Source organism: Pipra filicauda, unplaced genomic scaffold, assembly GCF_003945595.2.
Source record: "Pipra filicauda isolate LSUMZ 115617 unplaced genomic scaffold, ASM394559v2 scaffold115_size4368891_pilon, whole genome shotgun sequence".
Classification (NCBI taxonomy): Eukaryota; Metazoa; Chordata; class Aves; order Passeriformes; family Pipridae; genus Pipra; species Pipra filicauda.
The window spans coordinates 157,880-176,927 of NW_024103607.1; the positions used below are offsets into that span (position 1 = coordinate 157,880).

At 38.3% G+C, this 19,048-nt stretch overlaps 1 protein-coding gene across 3 annotated transcripts in view; it reads left to right on the forward strand.

Annotated features, from left to right (window-relative positions):
* RANBP2 (RAN binding protein 2) overlaps positions 1-19,048 on the forward strand; it is a 33,043-nt gene that overhangs the window by 7,938 nt on the left and 6,057 nt on the right. For all 3 annotated transcript variants that reach the window (XM_027743420.2, XM_039384451.1, XM_027743422.2), the window contains exons 8-22: positions 478-568; positions 1,428-1,637; positions 2,146-2,324; positions 2,418-2,593; positions 2,892-3,015; positions 3,372-3,533; positions 3,844-3,981; positions 4,072-4,218; positions 4,649-4,831; positions 4,913-4,996; positions 5,407-5,542; positions 5,711-5,808; positions 6,341-10,889; positions 16,689-16,856; positions 18,185-18,277. In XM_027743420.2, the coding sequence (XP_027599221.1) occupies positions 478-568; positions 1,428-1,637; positions 2,146-2,324; positions 2,418-2,593; positions 2,892-3,015; positions 3,372-3,533; positions 3,844-3,981; positions 4,072-4,218; positions 4,649-4,831; positions 4,913-4,996; positions 5,407-5,542; positions 5,711-5,808; positions 6,341-10,889; positions 16,689-16,856; positions 18,185-18,277 (6,538 nt within the window). The remainder of the gene's footprint in view (positions 1-477; positions 569-1,427; positions 1,638-2,145; positions 2,325-2,417; positions 2,594-2,891; positions 3,016-3,371; positions 3,534-3,843; positions 3,982-4,071; positions 4,219-4,648; positions 4,832-4,912; positions 4,997-5,406; positions 5,543-5,710; positions 5,809-6,340; positions 10,890-16,688; positions 16,857-18,184; positions 18,278-19,048) is intronic.

Sequence of the window (19,048 nt, forward strand, 5' to 3'; positions counted from 1 at the left end):
TATTTTCTGCAGTATATTCCCTTTTCCGTAGTACAGCTGAATACACACGTTGAGTGTTATTGCTATAGGGAGGGAAGGAGAGGAATTCAGTAGTTCCCATATACCTTTTGTGTAGGCAGCAGAATTAAAAATATCAAGCTCCTTTGTGTATGAATTCTTTGCCTTGATCATCCTTTTTATGCCATTGCTTGTATTCCAGGTATTACTTGCTTTTATGTACACTTAATATTACTTTTAGTAGCTGTAATTGCACACCTATGGGCTTCGGGTGGATTCTCTGCTCTTTTCACCCACCCCACACCAGAACAGAACCCCATCCCTGGATATATGATGCAGTACCTTCAGAATGAATGATGTCTGTTTTCCTTTGGTTTCCTAATGCTAAAAAGACACTAGTTTCTTAATTTCTAAGATTATATTTAGTTGTTCTGCTCCTACTGTGAAAAAGCTGTAACAGTTTTCTCCTTACTTCACCAGGTTCCTCAACCAAAGTCAAAACTAATAAAGGGGGATCAAACTGGACAAGATGTGCTAGAAATGATGGCCTGTGATCGAAAAAGCCAGTCTGGTAATAAAAATAGCTGCATAGTAGTTCCATTTTAGTGTTAGTTACTGTAAAAGATAAGTAATTTGTTAAAGAACACATTGTAATCCTATAATGTTACCACCACAATATGCTATAAAACTTTCTAGATTCTGACTACATATGTAAATAAAAATACTAGTTTGGTTCTGACACCAAAAGTGGTTTTTTTCCCCTCTTAAACATGCTGGTAGTGTGGTTTGTTGGTTTTTTTTTCCCAAGAGTGGTGGGGGTTTTTTCCACATTGTCGACTCTCCAACACACTAAGGCAGAACTTAACTTTTATGGTCTCTTAATCAACTTGAAATATCTTTTGCCTATTGATACTATTTTACAAGCATTGTTAACCCCAAGAGGAAAAGAAAACATTACTATTTTTTCCCCAATCTTTTCATCTCGTTTTTCAGCTTTGTTCTTTTTGCTGCTAAGTACAGACAGTTTTTCAGTCTACAAAATTCTTACAGGACCTAAATGAAAACAAATGAACCCATTAAACATCAGGTTCAGTTATTTCAGAATGGATTTTGTTAACACAAGCTTCTGCTACTTATTTTAAGGTCAGTTGCAATGCCCCTAGAATAGTAATGGTAGGATGACTTTTGTTTTCTGAAAGAGCTGGATTTGCAAATGCCTTGGCATTGTTGTCACTTTGAGCTTGGAAAGCCTGTGTGCTGAAACACAAACCTAATTACAAGGAGAGCATATCTTAGCAGTCTGTAGGTTTCATAAGGGGAAATCCTGATTCCTGCCAAGCCTTCAGTGGCAAAGAACAGTCCAGTGTAGCAAATGCTACTTTCCTCATGTCCACTGCTTTGTTAATGTGAAGTGTATTTCTGTTTTCTAGGTCATATGCTGCTGAACTTAAGCCATGGCAAGCAAGACTTCTTTAAAGAGATTGTGGAATCATTTGCAAACAAGAGTGGTTCATTTACGTTGTTTGATAGCCTGTTTGAGAGTGGAGCTTCAAGGGAGAGATCTTTTATTGGCACAGATGATATTGGAAATGTCAGTACACAAGCACCAGTGCAAGTGGAACTCAATAAATACGATATTGGTAAGAGGTGTTACTTTCTGAAACTCAACACAACTTTGTGTGTTGGAAGTTCTTCTACAAATAGTTCATATTGCAATGAAAGACAAATACCTGGCATAGCTGTCCAAAGTTGTCCTAATGTCCTAGGAAAAACTTGTACTTTATTGCAAAGTAGAGAAGTGCTTCTTGAATAATTCCTTTAAGATTTCTGGAGAAGGAAATAGGTTGGCTAAAATTAGTTGCCTGTTGGACTGAATAAAGTGAGGATGGAAATGGAGGAAATCTGAGAGTCACTCTGTCAGAAGCTCAAGGGGTTGATGTCTGTGAGCACTTAAATGAACGTGATATGTTTGGCTAATCTGAAGTTTGTAATCCTTCATAAGTGAAAGCTGGAATCTTGATGTGCATCGATCTGTAACGTATCTTTGGCTGCTATGACAGAGGGAATGTGAAACCCAGCTTTGATCAGATACAAGTCTTGATGACTTGTAGGAAGCTGACATTTGTGTCCAACCTTGGTTTTGCACAGGTGCTGTTCGAATGCACAGTGGCAGTCTCCAGCACCTTGTGTGGCTTGGCTTGCAGTGGAACTCTATGTCAGTCTTACCCCCGATGCGCAAGTGGTTAAAACAGCTTTTCCACTTGCCTCAGGAGACATCAAGACTTGAGACAGATGCTCCTGAATCCATTTGTTTGTTAGACCTTGAAGTAAGTAAACTTTCCAGGTTTTTTAATGTACGATACAAATTAAGGGTTTTTTTGTTTGTTCGTTTAATACTTTTTTTTTTTTAATAAAAATAGGTATTCCTACTTGGGGTGGTATTCACTAGCAACCTGCAATTGCAAGAGAAGTTTAATTCTCACTACAGTGCACATCAGCCTCAATTCTTACCATTGCCAGTGTGCAAACAACTCTATACTGAAGACCAAAGATCCTGGTGGGATGCTGTTCGTACCCTTCTTCAGAGAAAATCAATGTAAGACTTTTTCAGTTTGGAGATATTTGATCAAGCTCCATAAAGGGAGCTCGAGCACCTTTGATTGGTCCCAATAGATTCTTGAAAAATTAAGTATTTTGGAAATTGAAGCTTTGTTCTAGTAGGGACTTGATACGTTTGAAAGACTTGTAAAAATAGAATTTTATTTTCTAACAATGCATTTCTAAACAAGGCAGGTTAGAACTAAAAGCCATGGGATGTATTCATCAAGTAAATGCTATGTGAACAGATGAGAAACATTAAATGCTAATGAAGAAATGTTTCTTCTGATATTCAGACCAGGAACAGCAGCAAAACTGAGGCTTACTGTACAGCGTGGCATAAGTACTCTACGGACACTGGAGAAGCATGGCCTGCAACCTGCCTTAATCATACACTGGGCAAAAAGCTTGCAAAAAACAGTAAGCTGAGATTGTTTGTTTGGTTTTAAATATGTAGAAGTGTTTTTCTGTTTTCTAAACTATGAACAGACTTGGGTGACAAGGGATCAGATGAGTATGTAATATTGAGAACAGCTGTTAATTTTATTAGGCAAATTCGTTGCTCTAGTCACTCTATAAATAGTCACTCTATAAAGTACTGGTTTGAACTGCAATGTTATTTTCTACATGTATGTTACTTTACATAGCTACTTTGTTTAGTGTCAGAGAAGGACTCTTGAATCTTTTAAAGAAAATAGGAGAAGGATTTGTATGAATAGCATTTTTTCTTGAACTTTTTGAAATAACAAGTGCTTCTGTTCTGTTTTCTTCACCAGGGAATTAACCGGAACTCTTTCTATGACCAGAAGGAATACATTGGACGAAGTGTCTATTACTGGAAGAAAGTTTTGCCTATGCTGGAAATTATAAAAAAGAAGAGGAGTATTTCTGAACCTACTGATCCTCTCTTCAAACACTTCCATAGTGTAGACATTCAGGTACAGATTGATTAAGCGAAGGCTGAAGGTCTATGTCAGAAACGTACATAGTTGAGGGATTTTTGTCTACATTGTGCAACTCATGTTATTACTAGGAAACTATTAATGATGAGATTCGGTAATATCAGCGTTTGATAAAGGGGGAAAATGCTCTCCTTACAACTTCAGTCTTACCTTTAAAATCATGTTTACAATTGGAAGGCACTGAACACCCTTAGTACAAACTTTCTTGAAAAAGAATTCTCCCTGTATTATAAGAAAAAATGTCATTCCGTTGTTAGGTATGAGTTGTCCTTCACTTTATTTGTAGGTCTTTCAGGTTGCAGCATATGAAGAAGAGGCACATATAGCATTTGCCATGTTGGATGCAGTTGATGGCAAAACTGATGATGCTTTGTTAGCATTTGAAGCTATTGAGAATGTGGTTTCATACTGGAATCTTGCCATGGTAAGTTTGTAAGTTACATTACCCTGAAATGCTTTCCTTTATTCAGTTGCCTTCTGACTGATACTAATTAATCTGCATCCTGTTCTTTAGATTTTCCAAAGGAAGGCAGAAGAGATCGAAAATGATGCCATGCTACCAGAAGAACACGAGGAGCACAAAACTTATCTTCTTAAAGCCAGGTATTATCTAATGAAGATCATTGCGGAAAGCTCCTCAGATATGTCAGTAACTGAGAAAGTAAGTAATTCTTGCTTTAAGAACTTTTTTCAAGACATGCAGTGGCTTAGGTTACTGTTTCAAAATGAAACTGTTTGCATTTAGGTTACATTTTTAGACTAGTCCTTGCATTAAAGCAGGTTAAACTCTGGGTAACTTCTGTAACCTACCAGATCATGTATTATCCTGGTTACTCTGTGGATGAAAGTTTTAATGTAAACAAATAGCTTTTGCCACTGCCTTTTTATAGAAGTTGATAGTTTGAAAAAATATAATTGCTTGTGAATTGTTTTCTTATGTGAATCTTAACAGATTTAGAGCTTTTCTGAAAAAGAAATCAGTATTTGTATAATGAAAGCCTTGTGAATTGTTCAGCCAGAATTCTGAATGTAATCTGTCTTGCTCTGAGGGAGAATTGCAGTCATGACTCATGTTTCAAATAACTTTCTAGCTGCCAGTGTCTATTGAAACTGTGAGGGAAGTGCTAGATACAGTGATCCAGGAACTTGGCGAGAATGTTGAAGAGGGAAGTCTTGCCTTCAGAAATGGTCTGTCACGAACTGTAGATTCAGCAATGAAACATTCCACTCCATCACCAACTAAGTTCTCTCTTTCTCCAACTAAGAGCTACAAGGTATGTTGGCCAGTTATTATTTTAGGGAATTATTATGTCTGAAGAAAAATTCACAAGATTCAATAAAATTTTTTTTCCTAGTTTTCTCCTAAAACTCCTCCTCAGTGGGCAGAAGATCACAAATCTATACTTCAAATGATTTGTCAGCAAGTGGAAGCTTTGAAGGTAAAAATTTTGTCACCATATTCAGTGAAAAACAATTGGCCTTTGAGTACAAGAGTATATCTATTGTTTAAAACTCCTCTTTGGGACTTAAGCGGGTTCGCTGATGCACCCCATCTGGGGACTGTATGTGCAGAGTTCTGCTTTTATCAGTTTGGTTCTCATCCATTTGGCTCTTTTTTTTTTTTTTTTTAACTGGCTTGTTCTGGCTTTGGAACATGATGTTAGTACTTTGTACTGCATGGGCAGATCCTGCATGATTCTGGCAAGTACTTCTTGGGGATTTCTTAAATTACTGCCACCACTGAGCTTGAAAATGTGTTTAAATAGCAAAAGGGTAGGGATCATGTTTTATTCTATAAATACCTGTGTGATACATACTTACACTCTTGCTTGGAACTCTGCCTTGACAGAATGAAATGCAAGAAATGAAACTTAACAATTCCAACACAAATGCATCTTCTCGCTGGTCTGCTGAAAACTATGGAACAGATACAATGCCAGACGGTTATCAGAGAGCACAAAATCTTCATGAAGCACCATTAACAGGCAAGTTCCTGCAGAATCCGTACCTAGATGCTTAGCTAAATTTTTGAAAATAATGCAAAAATGTTTTAATGATTCACAATTAAAAACTGATTGCTATGGAGAGTCCATTCAAAACAACAACAAAAAATGATCAAGTGTAAACTTTGTTTTCCTGGTGTTCCTTTTTAGTTGCTACCACTGGTCCATCTGTGTTCTACAGCCAGTCTCCTGCCTATAACTCTCAGTATCTTCTCGGAACTGCCGCAACCAATGTAACACCAACAAAGGTGAGAAAAATCTACTCGTTTCAGCTGCTTCCAGTGATCTCCTGAAAAATGACTGCTTTTGATTCTATACAGAGTTGGATGTAATTCCAGTTCCTTATGCAGAATTTGGTGAGCTTGGACTGCTAGTCCAAGACTAATTTGTCTTTCTGCCTAATTTTTGGAATGTGGAGTCAGGGAGGAAAAGCCAGCAAAATATCTGCTGTATATTAGTACATTTCTCCTACAGAGTATGTGTGATAGCACTTAACTATCCCCCCCTCCAAGTAGTATGGCAAAAGAAAATGGGGGTTTCAAGGCTTTTTTCCATAAAAAAGCAACCCACTCACATTGTGCCCCTTTTTCAATGCTTGTTTTCAAATGCCCTTCAAGGTTTAATCAGTTTAAACTAAGGTAAAATTAGTTTAGATTTAAACTTGTATGAAAGTATGCCCTCCTTTTAAGAGTACATGTTATGTGGGCTTCAGCACAAGTAGGATTTTGTCCTCTGTGTTATCATAGTAAGCAAAGCACTTGTTTTCTGCTTTTTCTTTAGCCTCCTGTCTATGGCATGAACCGACTTACACCTCAGCCACATATCTATTCCTATCAACCACCAATGCATACACCACCTCTGCAAAACACTTCTGGTTGTATGTTTTCCCAAGAAATGTACGGCCCACCTCTACGTTTTGATTCTCCTGGTACTGCGCTCATTTCTCCTCGTGCGGGTGATGATTATTACAATTACAGTGTTCCACAGGCAAGCACAAATCCAACATTGCCTAAACCAGGCTATTTCACAAACCGTTCAGTCACGCCACCAACTTTAAAGCCCACAGAATCAAAAGTGATGCCTAAATTTGGACAGCCGGGAACAACTGAAGGATCAAAAACATCTCTGCCAACACCAGCACAGCCAAGTCAGACACCAACTTTTAAATTTAAACCTAACTTCAAGTCTAATGACGGAGACTTCACCTTTTCTTCTCCCCCTCAAGTAGCACCACAGCCTCTTAATGCACCTTATAATAGCAGAGAAAGCCTCTTGGATCTTCTGACATCTGATAAACCTTTACAGGATGATAGATACGTTGAACAAAAGCCAGTTAATGATCACACGAATAGTTCAAGAAATATCTTCAATTTTAGCAATAAGCATATTCCAGGCATCTCTCTTAGAGAGAACATGGGACAAAATGCACACAAAAACCTGGCTTTTGAGAAGAATGATACATTTAGTGTTCAAGAACCAAGCAAACCTGTATTTATGACTTCAAATTCAGATTTGGCCAATAGAAGTCATGAAACAGAGGGAGGAAGCACCCATGGTGGAGATGAGGATGATGATGGTCCTCATTTTGATCCTGTGGTGCCGCTCCCTGATAAGATTGAAGTAAAGACAGGTGAGGAAGATGAAGAAGAATTCTTCTGCAACAGAGCCAAACTCTTTCGTTTTGATGCAGAATCCAAAGAATGGAAAGAAAGGGGAATTGGAAATGTGAAAATACTGAAACATAAAGTATCTGGCAAATTTCGTCTCTTAATGAGACGAGACCAAGTGCTGAAAATCTGTGCAAATCACTACATAAATACTGATATGAAATTAACTCCAAATGCTACATCAGATAAGTCATTCGTGTGGCATGCTTTAGATTATGCAGACGAGTTGCCAAAACCAGAACAGCTCGCAATTAGATTTAAAACGCCCGAGGAAGCAATGCTTTTCAAAAAAAAGTTTGAGGAGGCCCAGAATATTTTAAAATCCTTGGGATCAAGTGCTGACGCATCTGTGACTCAGAATAGTGGAACCGCAAAAGAAACAACAAATCAGGACATCAAGGAGCCTAGCACATCCATTTCTGGAACCTTGAATTTGAGCTTTCAGTTCCCGAAAGATGGGGTGAGCAGTGAATCTGACAGCAAAAGCAGCCTTACAGCTACATCAACTGCATCTGGCCCTACTATTTCTTTTGGAAAGGATGCTCAGCAAGCCTATTCTTCTGGTGGGTTTGGGCAGCATCTCGTGAAGAAGGATCAGTGGGAGTGTAAAGTATGTTTAGTTTCAAATGAAGCAACTGCAAAGAATTGTGTATCGTGTCAAAATCCAAATGAAGATATGTGGGAAACACATGACACCCCATTAACTGGCTCTGTAAGTTTCAAAGCCAGTGGTAACACAGTGCAGGACAAATTTGGATCTGCTTTTGCTAAAAAGGAAGGTCAATGGGACTGCAGTGTCTGTTCAGTAAGAAATGAACCCACTGCCTCCAAGTGTGTTGCCTGCCAGAATCCAAACAAAAGTAATACAGGAGTATCTAGTCAACAAACTTCTGCTAAGTTTGGCCAAGCAATTGCTCCAAAGGCTATTCAAAATGACTTGAGTACTGCTTTTTCTAAAAAAGAAGGTCAGTGGGACTGCTCTGTATGCCTAGTCCGAAACGAAGCAAAAGATGTGAACTGCTGCTCTTGTCAGAGTCCTAACCCTCAAAATCAACCAAATATGCCTATACCTACTGTTCAGGCATCCCCTGCTCCTGGGTTTGGTTCCATTGCTGATACAAGTAAGCCACAGAAAAATGGGTTTGAAGGGCTTTTTACTAAAAAAGAAGGGCAGTGGGATTGTAGTACTTGTCTTGTGAGGAATGAAGGTTCTTCGCCAGCCTGTGTAGCCTGCCAGACACCAAATCCATCTGGTAAGCCTGCTGGTGATGCTTCGTCAGCTCCTCCTTTTGGCTTGAAAAGTAAATTACCTGAACTTGATGGAGGACAGCTGGGAACAGGCTTTAAGTTTGGTCTTGAGCAAGGCAAGACGCCATCGTTTACATTTCAGATTTCTTCTGATACTGAATCTAAGTCTGCAAAGGAAGGATTTAACTTTTCAATGCAAGTGCCTGCAGGTGGATTTAAGTTTGGGATACAGGAATCTAGTAAAAATACCACTAAGAAAGATGAACCATCCAAAGAGTGTACAACTGGCTTCTTAAAAAGCACTGATGAAAAAGACAAAAAGGAACTGCCTTCAGATAGTAGAATTGGATTCCAATTTCAAGAAACAGCAGACAAGGAGAAAGGTAACTTTGTTTTTGGGCAAAATAGCACTTCTACTTTTGCTGAGCTTGCAAAAAGTACTCCTAAGGAAGGCTTTCAATTTGGCAAAAAGGACCCTAACTTCAAAGGCTTTTCAGGTGCAGGTGAAAAGCTGTTTTCTACACAGAATTCTAAAATGGATCACAAAGCAAACACATCTGCTGACCTTGGTGAGAAGGATGATGATGTGTATAAGACAGAGGACAGTGATGATATCCATTTTGAACCTATAGTTCAGATGCCTGAAAAAATAGAACCATTTACAGGAGAGGAAGATGAGAAAGTGTTATACTCCCAAAGAGTAAAGTTGTTCAGGTTTGATCCAGAAACAAGCCAGTGGAAAGAACGTGGGGTGGGCAACCTGAAGATTCTTAAAAATGAAGTTAACGGGAAAGTAAGAATATTGATGCGTCGTGAGCAGGTACTGAAGGTGTGTGCAAATCACTGGATAACAACAACAATGAACTTGAAACAGCTCTCTGGCTCAGACAAAGCGTGGATGTGGATGGCCAATGACTTCTCTGATGGTGATGCAAAGTTGGAACATCTGGCAGCAAAATTCAAGACACCAGAGCAGGCTGAGGAGTTCAAACAGAAGTTTGAAGAATGTCAGAGGCTACTGCTAGACATACCACTGCAGACACCCCATAAACTAGTTGATACAGGTAGGACAGCTCAGCTTATACAGAAAGCAGAAGAAATGAAGTGTGGCTTAAAAGATCTCAAAACTTTTTTGACAGATGACAAAACTAAACTGTCAGAAGAGGAAAATGTCAACTCTGTTAGTGCCAGCAGTACTTCTGATCTGGTTATAAAGCCACATGCTGAAAGTACTGGCCCTACTCTGGAATGGGATAACTATGACTTGCGTGGAGAAGCACTGGATGATAGTGTAAGTAGTTCTGTATATGCAACACCTCTTGCAAGTAGCCCTGTAAGGAAAAATCTGTTTAGATTTGGAGAGTCTACCACTGGTTTTAGTTTCAGCTTTAAATCTGCCTTGAGCCCTTGCAAATCTCCTGCCAAACAGAATCAAAGTAGAACATCAGTAGGCACAGATGAAGATTCTGATGTTACTCAAGAAGAAGAGAGAGATGGACAGTACTTTGAACCTGTGGTGCCTCTGCCTGATCTTGTGGAAGTGACTAGTGGTGAGGAAAATGAGCAAGTTGTCTTCAGTCACAGAGCTAAGCTCTACAGATATGACAAAGATGCAAATCAGTGGAAAGAGAGAGGTATTGGGGATATCAAGATATTACAGAACTACGACAACAAACAAGTGCGTATAGTAATGAGAAGGGACCAGGTACTAAAACTCTGTGCCAATCATAGAATAACACCAGATATGAATTTGCAGCAGATGAAAGGATCTGATAGAGCATGGGTGTGGACTGCATGTGACTTTGCAGACGGTGAAAGGAAAGTAGAACTTCTAGCTGTGCGATTTAAGCTGCAAGATGTTGCAGACTCATTTAAGCAAACTTTTGATGAAGCTAAGCGTGCCCAAGAGAGAGAGACACTGATAACACCTCTTTCTTCTCGTGCCAATACACCTAAGGAATCTCCGTGTGGTAAAAACGCTGTAGCTGTGCTAGAAGAAACGACAAGAGAAAGAACTGACCTCAGCCATGGTGATGGTACTTCTGATGTAACTGTAGAGGCTGCAGAGGTGTCAAACACTTCTGAAACACCAACAAAAACAGTGGTTTCTCCTCCAAAGTTTGTATTTGGATCTGAATCTGTCAAGAGCATTTTCAGTAATGAAAAGTCAAAGACATTCACGTTTGGAAATACTTCAGCCACTGGTTCGCTCTTTGGCTTCAGTTTTAACCCTCCAAAAAAAAGTGAAAGCCATATTCCAGCATCTCAGAACACAGCACAAAAAGAACCAGAAGTCTCTGAACAACCGAAAAGCTCTAATGCTACTCAGAAGCCTGTAGATAGCAAGGTAGACGACTTTCCTACTACAACACAAGATGGTCCCTCTAACTTCTCATTTAGAATTCTGGAAAAAGGTGAGTGTCAATTGAAGTAGTAATTTATTCAACTACACGACTTATTAAGCAGCCAGCTCTGTGCTATTCATTACTCTTTATTTTCTCAAGAATACATAGTTTCTTTCAGTTCTAATGCAGGTGTCTATATGTTCTCCAGAGTTTCAACTAAATGAGAGAATTTAAAGCCATAAGTATTTTTGTATAAAAATGAAAGTGTGTGATGCAGGATGGAGTTTTGTTTACTGAGGACAGGGATTTCAGATAGGGAGCTGTAACTCTGAAGTGCTGTATCTGAATCTTGGACTTAAATGCTCAAAGTATCTGTGGACTCACTTTGTGAGACTTAAATAGGTGGCTGATTTGTAGGTACCTGAGCCTTTGCCCTGAGTCATAAAGTGCGAGAACAGCTAATGTATGCTTCAGTTACAATTTTAATTATCCCCATGATTGAGCAGGTGGCTATTCTAAAATACTATGTACCTTTGTTTCAAGTCTTAAATATTGGCCTCAGCAATTTCAGTTTTGTAGCTTAAAAGCAGATATTAGTCTGCTTCCGTAGCCTGAGAAGAGATTGTGTGATTGATTGCATCCTCAGTTACACAGTTTGTCACAGTCTGAAAAAGATGTGCTTACAGAAGTTGTGGCTGTGATGTGACCATTATCATGTGCTGAAGTGTCTTTGTGGGAAGGATGGGATGTCTCAGAATTATGAACACATACCATCTGTTTATTAGCTACAGTGTAATAAAGTGAAGATGGTGGAAGATGGTAGCTGCCAAGTCTATTCACACGGGTTGGATAAACTTGTGTAGAATTAACAGATGAAATTTCCTGCTGGGAAGTATGACTGTGGAATACTTACAGAATGTAGATAAGTCTGTTTTATCCTTTGAAAATTCCAGGTAAACACTTATATACAAACAATTTATTTTTTTAGGATTTAATTTTAGCCTTTTTAAATCTAATCCAATGGCCTTTTGGACAAGCACATCCTCCTTGCAACCTGATAGTAAAGGTATTTACATACTGCACTGAATGTGTGATAAAAACACTCTAGCGGGCATGGACAGTAACCCAGCTGTGTCAAAGCAGTTGGCTCAGTAATCCTTATGATTAACATGCATGCTGAAGGAGAGTACTTAAAATTGTGTGTCTGGCTACTGTATTTGTCCTGTAAAAGAATGTCTTTAGCCCTTACTATGTTTACATGAGCCAGCACAATGGATGGCCCTGTTCAAGCTTTTGGCTTCTGTTTGCCTTATTTTCTGAGGGTAGCTGCCTTGCACTTCTCCATCACACTTTTGCTAAGTGTACACACTGAATCTGTTAAATGGCTCTTTTCCAGAGAAATGATATTGTGGTGTTGTCAGAGAATGTCTCATAGTGCCTGAGGTCTTGTACTCCATGTCAGTGAAATATGCCTGAAGATCTTGAGATAGGTTTTCCAATAAAACACTTGACTGTATTTAGCCTCTATGGAAATGTTCAGTTCAATTTCCTGATTATCAGTGTTAACTGCTGCAGTTAACACTAACAGCGTTAAGTGTCTTAAAAACAAGGAGTGCACAGAAATGAGAAAGCTAACTCCTTAGCTACTGCTTATGTGTTTATTAAATATATAATTTGAAGTCCACCTTAGCTGGTTAGAAAACTCTTGCTGAGTAACTGATTTGTTTACATTCAGGACCTGTAAACAAAACCATTACAGCTTATAGTTTGATTATAAGTCATTGTAAGACGTTGCTAATGGTGCTTCTTGCAAGTGTGCTTACTGTAAGCATACTCAGCTTATGCAGTTCAACGCTATTTTAATTTTAAATAGCAAATTTTTAGTCTTAAGACACTCTTCTAATGGTAGTGTATTGCATTGTTTAAAAGTTTCAAAATGTCATTCCAAACACCATTTTCCCCAAAGTTGTATTTCTGGAGAAGCTGTTCTTATTTAAACACTGAACTCCTGTTCTATATGCACTATGTAAAAACCACCTGTTCTGTATTTTTAGGCATCCCTGTGCTGTCTGTGCATCATTTATTAACAATTCAATTCTATTTTCATCATTTGATGTATGTAATGTGAAGTGATTAGGCATTCTATGCCAATGCATACATGCAAGAGCTATTCCTACCTCAAATTGATCTTGGTTTTATATTGGGGGTGTATAGTGGGGGGGATGTGTTTAAAGGAACAAAAAAATATGTCTCTCTGGTGCTTCAGGCTGTTCTTTACTTTTACTCTTCTGATAATTAGGTTATGATTATGTATTTAGTGATTTATTTACAGTTGATAATTGTCTTCAGTGTAAGTTCTTGGCAGCGTTGTTTTGATTTCTGACTTAGTAGTAAAAGATTTTGAGAAGTCGTTTCTAAATTAGGTTTTCAAGGCTACCCAATACAAATTTAGTATGAGGCTTTCTCATGGTGCACGTCTTTTGGGGAGAGGCTTCTGAGTTGTGCTAGAGCAACACTCAAAAAAAATTTAACCTCAGAGTAGTTCTACACCTCCATGCAAAAGCATTTGTTTTTCTCAGGTCAGATCATGAGCTTTTTATAAGTGCTTGTCCTGGTTTCAGCTAGCATAGAGTTAATTTCTTCTCAAGAGCTGGTACAGTGCTGTGTTTTGGATTCACTATGAGAATAATGCTGATAACACTGTTTTGGCTGCTGCTATGTAGTGCTTACTCTAGGTCAAGGATTCTTTTTGTGTCATGCTGTGCCAGTGAGGAGGTGCACAAAAAAAGCTGGGAGGAGCATTGCTGACACAGGTGACTCAAACTGCCCAAAGGGATATTCTGCACCACAGAACATCATGCCTAGTATATAAACTAGGGGAGTTACCTGCAATGTCGGGGTGTGGGGATGGGCACTGGCATGAGTCAGCAGGTGGTGGAGCAGAGGTATTGTGCATCACTTGATTTTCCTTGGGTTTTATGTTGTCTTTTATTATTATTATTTACTGTTATTGTATTTTACTTCTGTTTCAATTATCAAAGTGTTCTTAAACTACAAGTTCTACTTTTGATTCTCCTCCCCTTTCTACCATGGTGGGGGGTGTGGTGCTTAGTTGCCAGCTGGGGTTAAACCACAACAGTGCTTTACAAGTTTGAGTCGTGTTAGTTGCATGTTACTGTAGCTGCTACATGCATTAGGGTTTAAACTCTGGCGCTTTTTTCTTATAGCCAGAAGATATTCACTGATAAATGCATGAGAAAAAATATCACTATTGTGACTAGCTAGAGACATTTAGGCCCACCTGGTCTTAATGTCAGTTAAAATAAAAGCAAAAATACACAGTTGAAAATTTTTGTGCATGATATTGCCTTTAATTGTTTCTTTCACGTGCTAATGATGTTTTGTGTGGATTTTTTTCCCCAAAGTAGAAAGTTCTATTATCCTAAAACCAACAGTCGTTTCAGAATATGTTGTAGGTATGCATGGCTCTTTGTTTTCACAGCTGCCTGTGAAGATGTATTTAAGCTGTTTGCAGCAGTAGTCTTTGTTGAACTCTTGTCACTTTGAGTGGATGTTTGGAACACTAGAACCTTAGTCTAGTGTTTGATAGATCAGTTTCATGGAGAACTTAACAGTTAATCTGAAGTGACTTTTTAATATATTTCTCTTATTCAGCTATTTGCACAAAGGCTACTGAAAGAGACTGCATGATAGCTCTTTGAGAATGCTGTTTGCCAAACGGGATGAGCAATGAGGGTGGTAAAACACTGGAACAGAATCATCTGTTGCTAGGGTCTTCTAGGTAGCTTCTAGGAGCTTAACTGCTCACGTTAAAGGAAACACACACTTCTACTGTCTACCTGGCTGACTTGGAAGAAGTTGTTTGTTGTCAAAAATAAATTTTTGAAAATTCTCTAATCCTAAGGAAAGCTGGTTTTTTGCTGTAGGACTAAATGCTCCACACTTAAACCTCTAGTGAAGTTGGTGCAAATTTACTCAGTCCAATTAAGACACTTGCTTAACTAATCTGAGAGAATAAAACACATGATAATATGCAAGATATGTGCATATCTTTATAACATGTACTACATGTACTTAATTCTTAAATCAACTAGGGTGAGTTTTTTGTATAATGTTCTGAGAAAATGTATGAAAATATCTATAGCCTGCTGTTGTGATATGAACATAAAAATTTGCTGTTCAAGAGTTTTATCATATATCTGCTTTCTACAGGCTCAAAAAGGCCTGTAGATCTAAAAAAAAAAAAAGTGAGTAAAAAGGATTACTTTACAAGGCTGTATGTCCTGGTAATGGGTTTGAGCTACAGTCTGGTGTATTAAAATGCTTGAAATGATTAATTTTCTAATTAAAGGGAGAGTCATTTGGGGCAAAGTCAGTGCCCACTGAGTCAGTGGAGGGAATACTTTGAAAAAAGACATAAGTTTGAATCAGTACTTCGGATCTTGCTTACTCTTAATCTACTGGCAGATACTAGTGAGACAACTGCTTTTAAAAAGCAGACTTATTTTAGTGTGTCAGTTGCATCAGAGGATTAAGGGACATGTCTGTAAACATTACAAATCTCTTCTGTCCTTGTCTCCTCCTGCAATGATGATTGTGAAATTGTATGCTCAGGAAAATCAATGTTTTTCAGGAACTGATTTCTAGCTTAAGATTTAGGTTTCCACTGACTACATTGTGCCACAAACTTATCAAATATTTTTTAATGAAAAGCACAGTGAGCTTTTGAGACCACTTCTTTTTTATTCTGCTGACTGGTTTAACTCAAATCTGAATAACATGAACAAATAGGCTGAGGTACTAAAGCAATCAGATTGTTCTTAGAAACAGCTGATATGTGGCTACTGATGTGCTTGTGGGGTAATTCTTATAAACAAATTTTGTTTTTCACACCTTTATCCCCAAACTCACCATCTCGAAACAACGCTAAAACCTAAACAAACGGAAGCCCAACCAAACCATAGATAATATTTAAATTGGTATATCCTCCCTCTTTGCTTCCATTCTCTCATAATAAACTCAAATATTTTTTTTCCACAGCTGTCTGCTTGTCCTTATAGCCACATGTTTATCTGCAGTTTGCTCTAGGCTTTACTTTCAGCTTTAACCTTTGATCATGCACTGTTCTCAATACCAGTGGGATGGGCACTTTATTGTAGAAGGAGAGAGGGTAAAAAGCTATATAAGAAAATTGATAGTGATATTTGTCCTTGCTAGAAAAGCTAGCTAAATAGGCTGAAAGCAATATTTTTTGTTGTTCAACAAGGTGAAACTAAAAATTACGTTACTTTTGTAACAATAAAAGTTTCAGCAACAGCTATTATGGTAAATTGAGATTAGCTAATGAAAAAGAATAGATTTCCCACAGGTAACCTGAAGTAAGTTCTATTCAGTTGCTGTTTAAAATTTTCTAGAACTTAACGCACTTTTAAGCAATGCAATTTGACATGTACGCAACTTCACTTTTTCTTTTCTCAGGTCTGAAGTTTACGTATTTACCTCTATGTAACACCTCTGTCCCTTTCCTCCATTGCCGTATTTTATTTGATATGAGAACTTCTTTAAATAATCTTTATAACAATATAAAGATGCAGAAATGTTTCTGTTCCAATACTTGAATTCCAAAGGCAATAGAACAGGATGTAGTTGGGCACGCATGTTGAGCTTTCCTGAGTTTTAACAGGATGATCTGTCCTAGCATCCTGGAACTTTAATTTTGTTTCCTGTGGATCAACAGAAAATATGTAGGCACTTAGAATTAATTCAGTTCTGTAATAATGGGGGGTTAATGTTATTTCCTGCCCTGAAATTATTCAGTTTTAATGGTTTGTTCAATTTCTGTAAAAGCTGAGAAGACAACAGTGTCAGAAGACAATCTTTCATCTGATGATGTTATAATAGTTTATGAGTTAACACCTACCCCTGAACAGAGAGCTCTCGCTGACTTTCTCAAGCTCCCTTCAACATTCTTCTGTTACAAGAATAAGCCTGGATATGTGAGTGACGAGGATGATGGTAAGAAGTGCCAAAGTTTACTTTTGTATTACCTTTTTGTGAGGGAAAGGGTGTAATACACTGCACTGGTGCAACCCAACCTTGAGGTTTGCACGCAGTTTCGGGTGCCTCAGTGTAAGAAGGACATCAGACTGTTGGAGGGGTGAGACCAAAATGGGGAAAGGCCTTTCACCCAGATTCAGGAAAAGTAGCTGATGTCACTTGGTTTGTTCAATTTGGAGAAGACAAGGCTTGAGGGGTGACCTCATCACAATCTACAACTTCCTTAGGGATGGCAGTAGAGGAGGAAGTGCTGATCTGTCTCTGGTGACCAGTGATGGGACATGAGGAAATGGAATAAAGCTGTCAGGGGAGTGCTGTCAGGCACTGGAACAGGCTCCTCAGGACACCAAGCCTGTCATAGTTCAAGCAGCATCTGGACAATTTGCTTAGTCATATGGCTAGGTTTGAGGCAGTCCTGCAAGGAGCGGAGAGCTGCAGCTGGTGATCCTTATGTGTCCCTTCCAAGTTGAGATACTTTGTGAATGTTGTTGGAACCATTAGACACTCACATACTTTTGTTTGGACCAATGGGAATCAATCCTGTCAACATCCTTATGGCCAAAGATGTACATTCAAGTCTTCAAGACAGAATAGTACAATGGAGGCCCAGAAGTGACTAAAGAGAATTTGTCTTGGTGTATTGTGGCTGTTGATGAGTGTCAACAAGGCAGTTGGTTAGGTAAGACTGAATAATCAGATACTTGAGACTTACTGAAGTAAGTATTTTGAGTCTTTATTAAAAACTAACAAGCTCAGGTTCCCTAAATATTAGACTAATGGCTTTTCTTCTAAAGCATATTCCAAATACTAAACCTGAACTTCTTTTATGTCAAATCTTATCAAATGCAACTAAATTACTCTTAATTTATTCAGCAGCAAATATGTTAAATGGAAGTTCTGAAGCATTGTATTCAACAGAAAATTGGAGAAGACAAGCCTGCTTTCACAAATACCTGAGCTTGCAAGTTTTTATGTAAAAGATCTTCAGTCTTCTTTCCCAAATATGCACAGTGGTACTCTTAAAAAATCACTGTCAGAAATTGTTTTCTGAAAACAAAACCTGTGCCATGTATCTGTAACAGTCTAGACTGAGGAAAAAGTGTTACAGAACACTCAAGCACATGCATGGAAAACTAGAAGTGAAAGCTTACCTGTTGTTTTGTGGAACTCTTAAAACATAAGAAAAAAATTACGCATACTTGCTAGGCTTATGAATTGAAAGGGCTTAGGAGACTTCTCTGCCCTAGAGGGTGCCTGAGAACTTACACTTGTTTCCTGTGTTTAAGATGAAGACTATGAAACAGCTGTTAAGAAACTTAACGGAAGACTGTATCCTAGTGATTCAGGAGAGAAAAAGAAACAGCAAGATCCTGTAAAAGGTATGTCTTAAGAAATTTTAAGTATTGTGCTTTATGTACTGAAACATAAACTGAATCTGAAGGACACGTGGGCAGAGATTAATTTTGTTTCCTGAGATAGTTTTTAGAAGCGCTGATGCTGGGAGCAGAAAAGCTGCATATCAAAGTACAGCTTTTAAGCTCACTATGTGAAACTGTTAGTTAGCAGTAAAGTGGTACCTGAATGAGAAATGTTCATTTCAGGTGATCTCTAAACAAGAACATCAAAGTCTTTTCCTACCTTGAGGTTCTTCTGAATATGAAAAATTCAGCTTGGCATGATACCGTTCAAGACAAAAATTCTCTACATCTTTGAATGTTTGCTTCTTCTGCAGATAGTCAGTTAAGCTTACGAGTTAATGTTGCTCAAAAAAAAATATTAGACTTTATACTAAAAGTACAGGTGTAGAAGACTTGCTTATATTTATGTCAGCTTTGACTGTGCCTCAGACTTCAGTGTTGCGTAACTGAAAATCTGAGCAGATACTTCTAGAAGTGAAGTTTGGGGATTTTTTGGGGGGGATATGTGCTACAAGGGTGTAAATATTGAGCCATCTGAAATATGAGGAAATGTTGAAGTTACTCATGGCAGCTGCAAGATTGAACTCTTCATCATTGTGTGGAAATTCCCTGGTTGCAATAGAGAATTACTTATGTTTCCAATTCTAGTCACCCCAAGTTAAGTTAGGTAGTCTTCACTTCCACTGTTTAAACAGTAATGCTGTTTGAAAAACTCTTGAGGTCTGTCTTCAA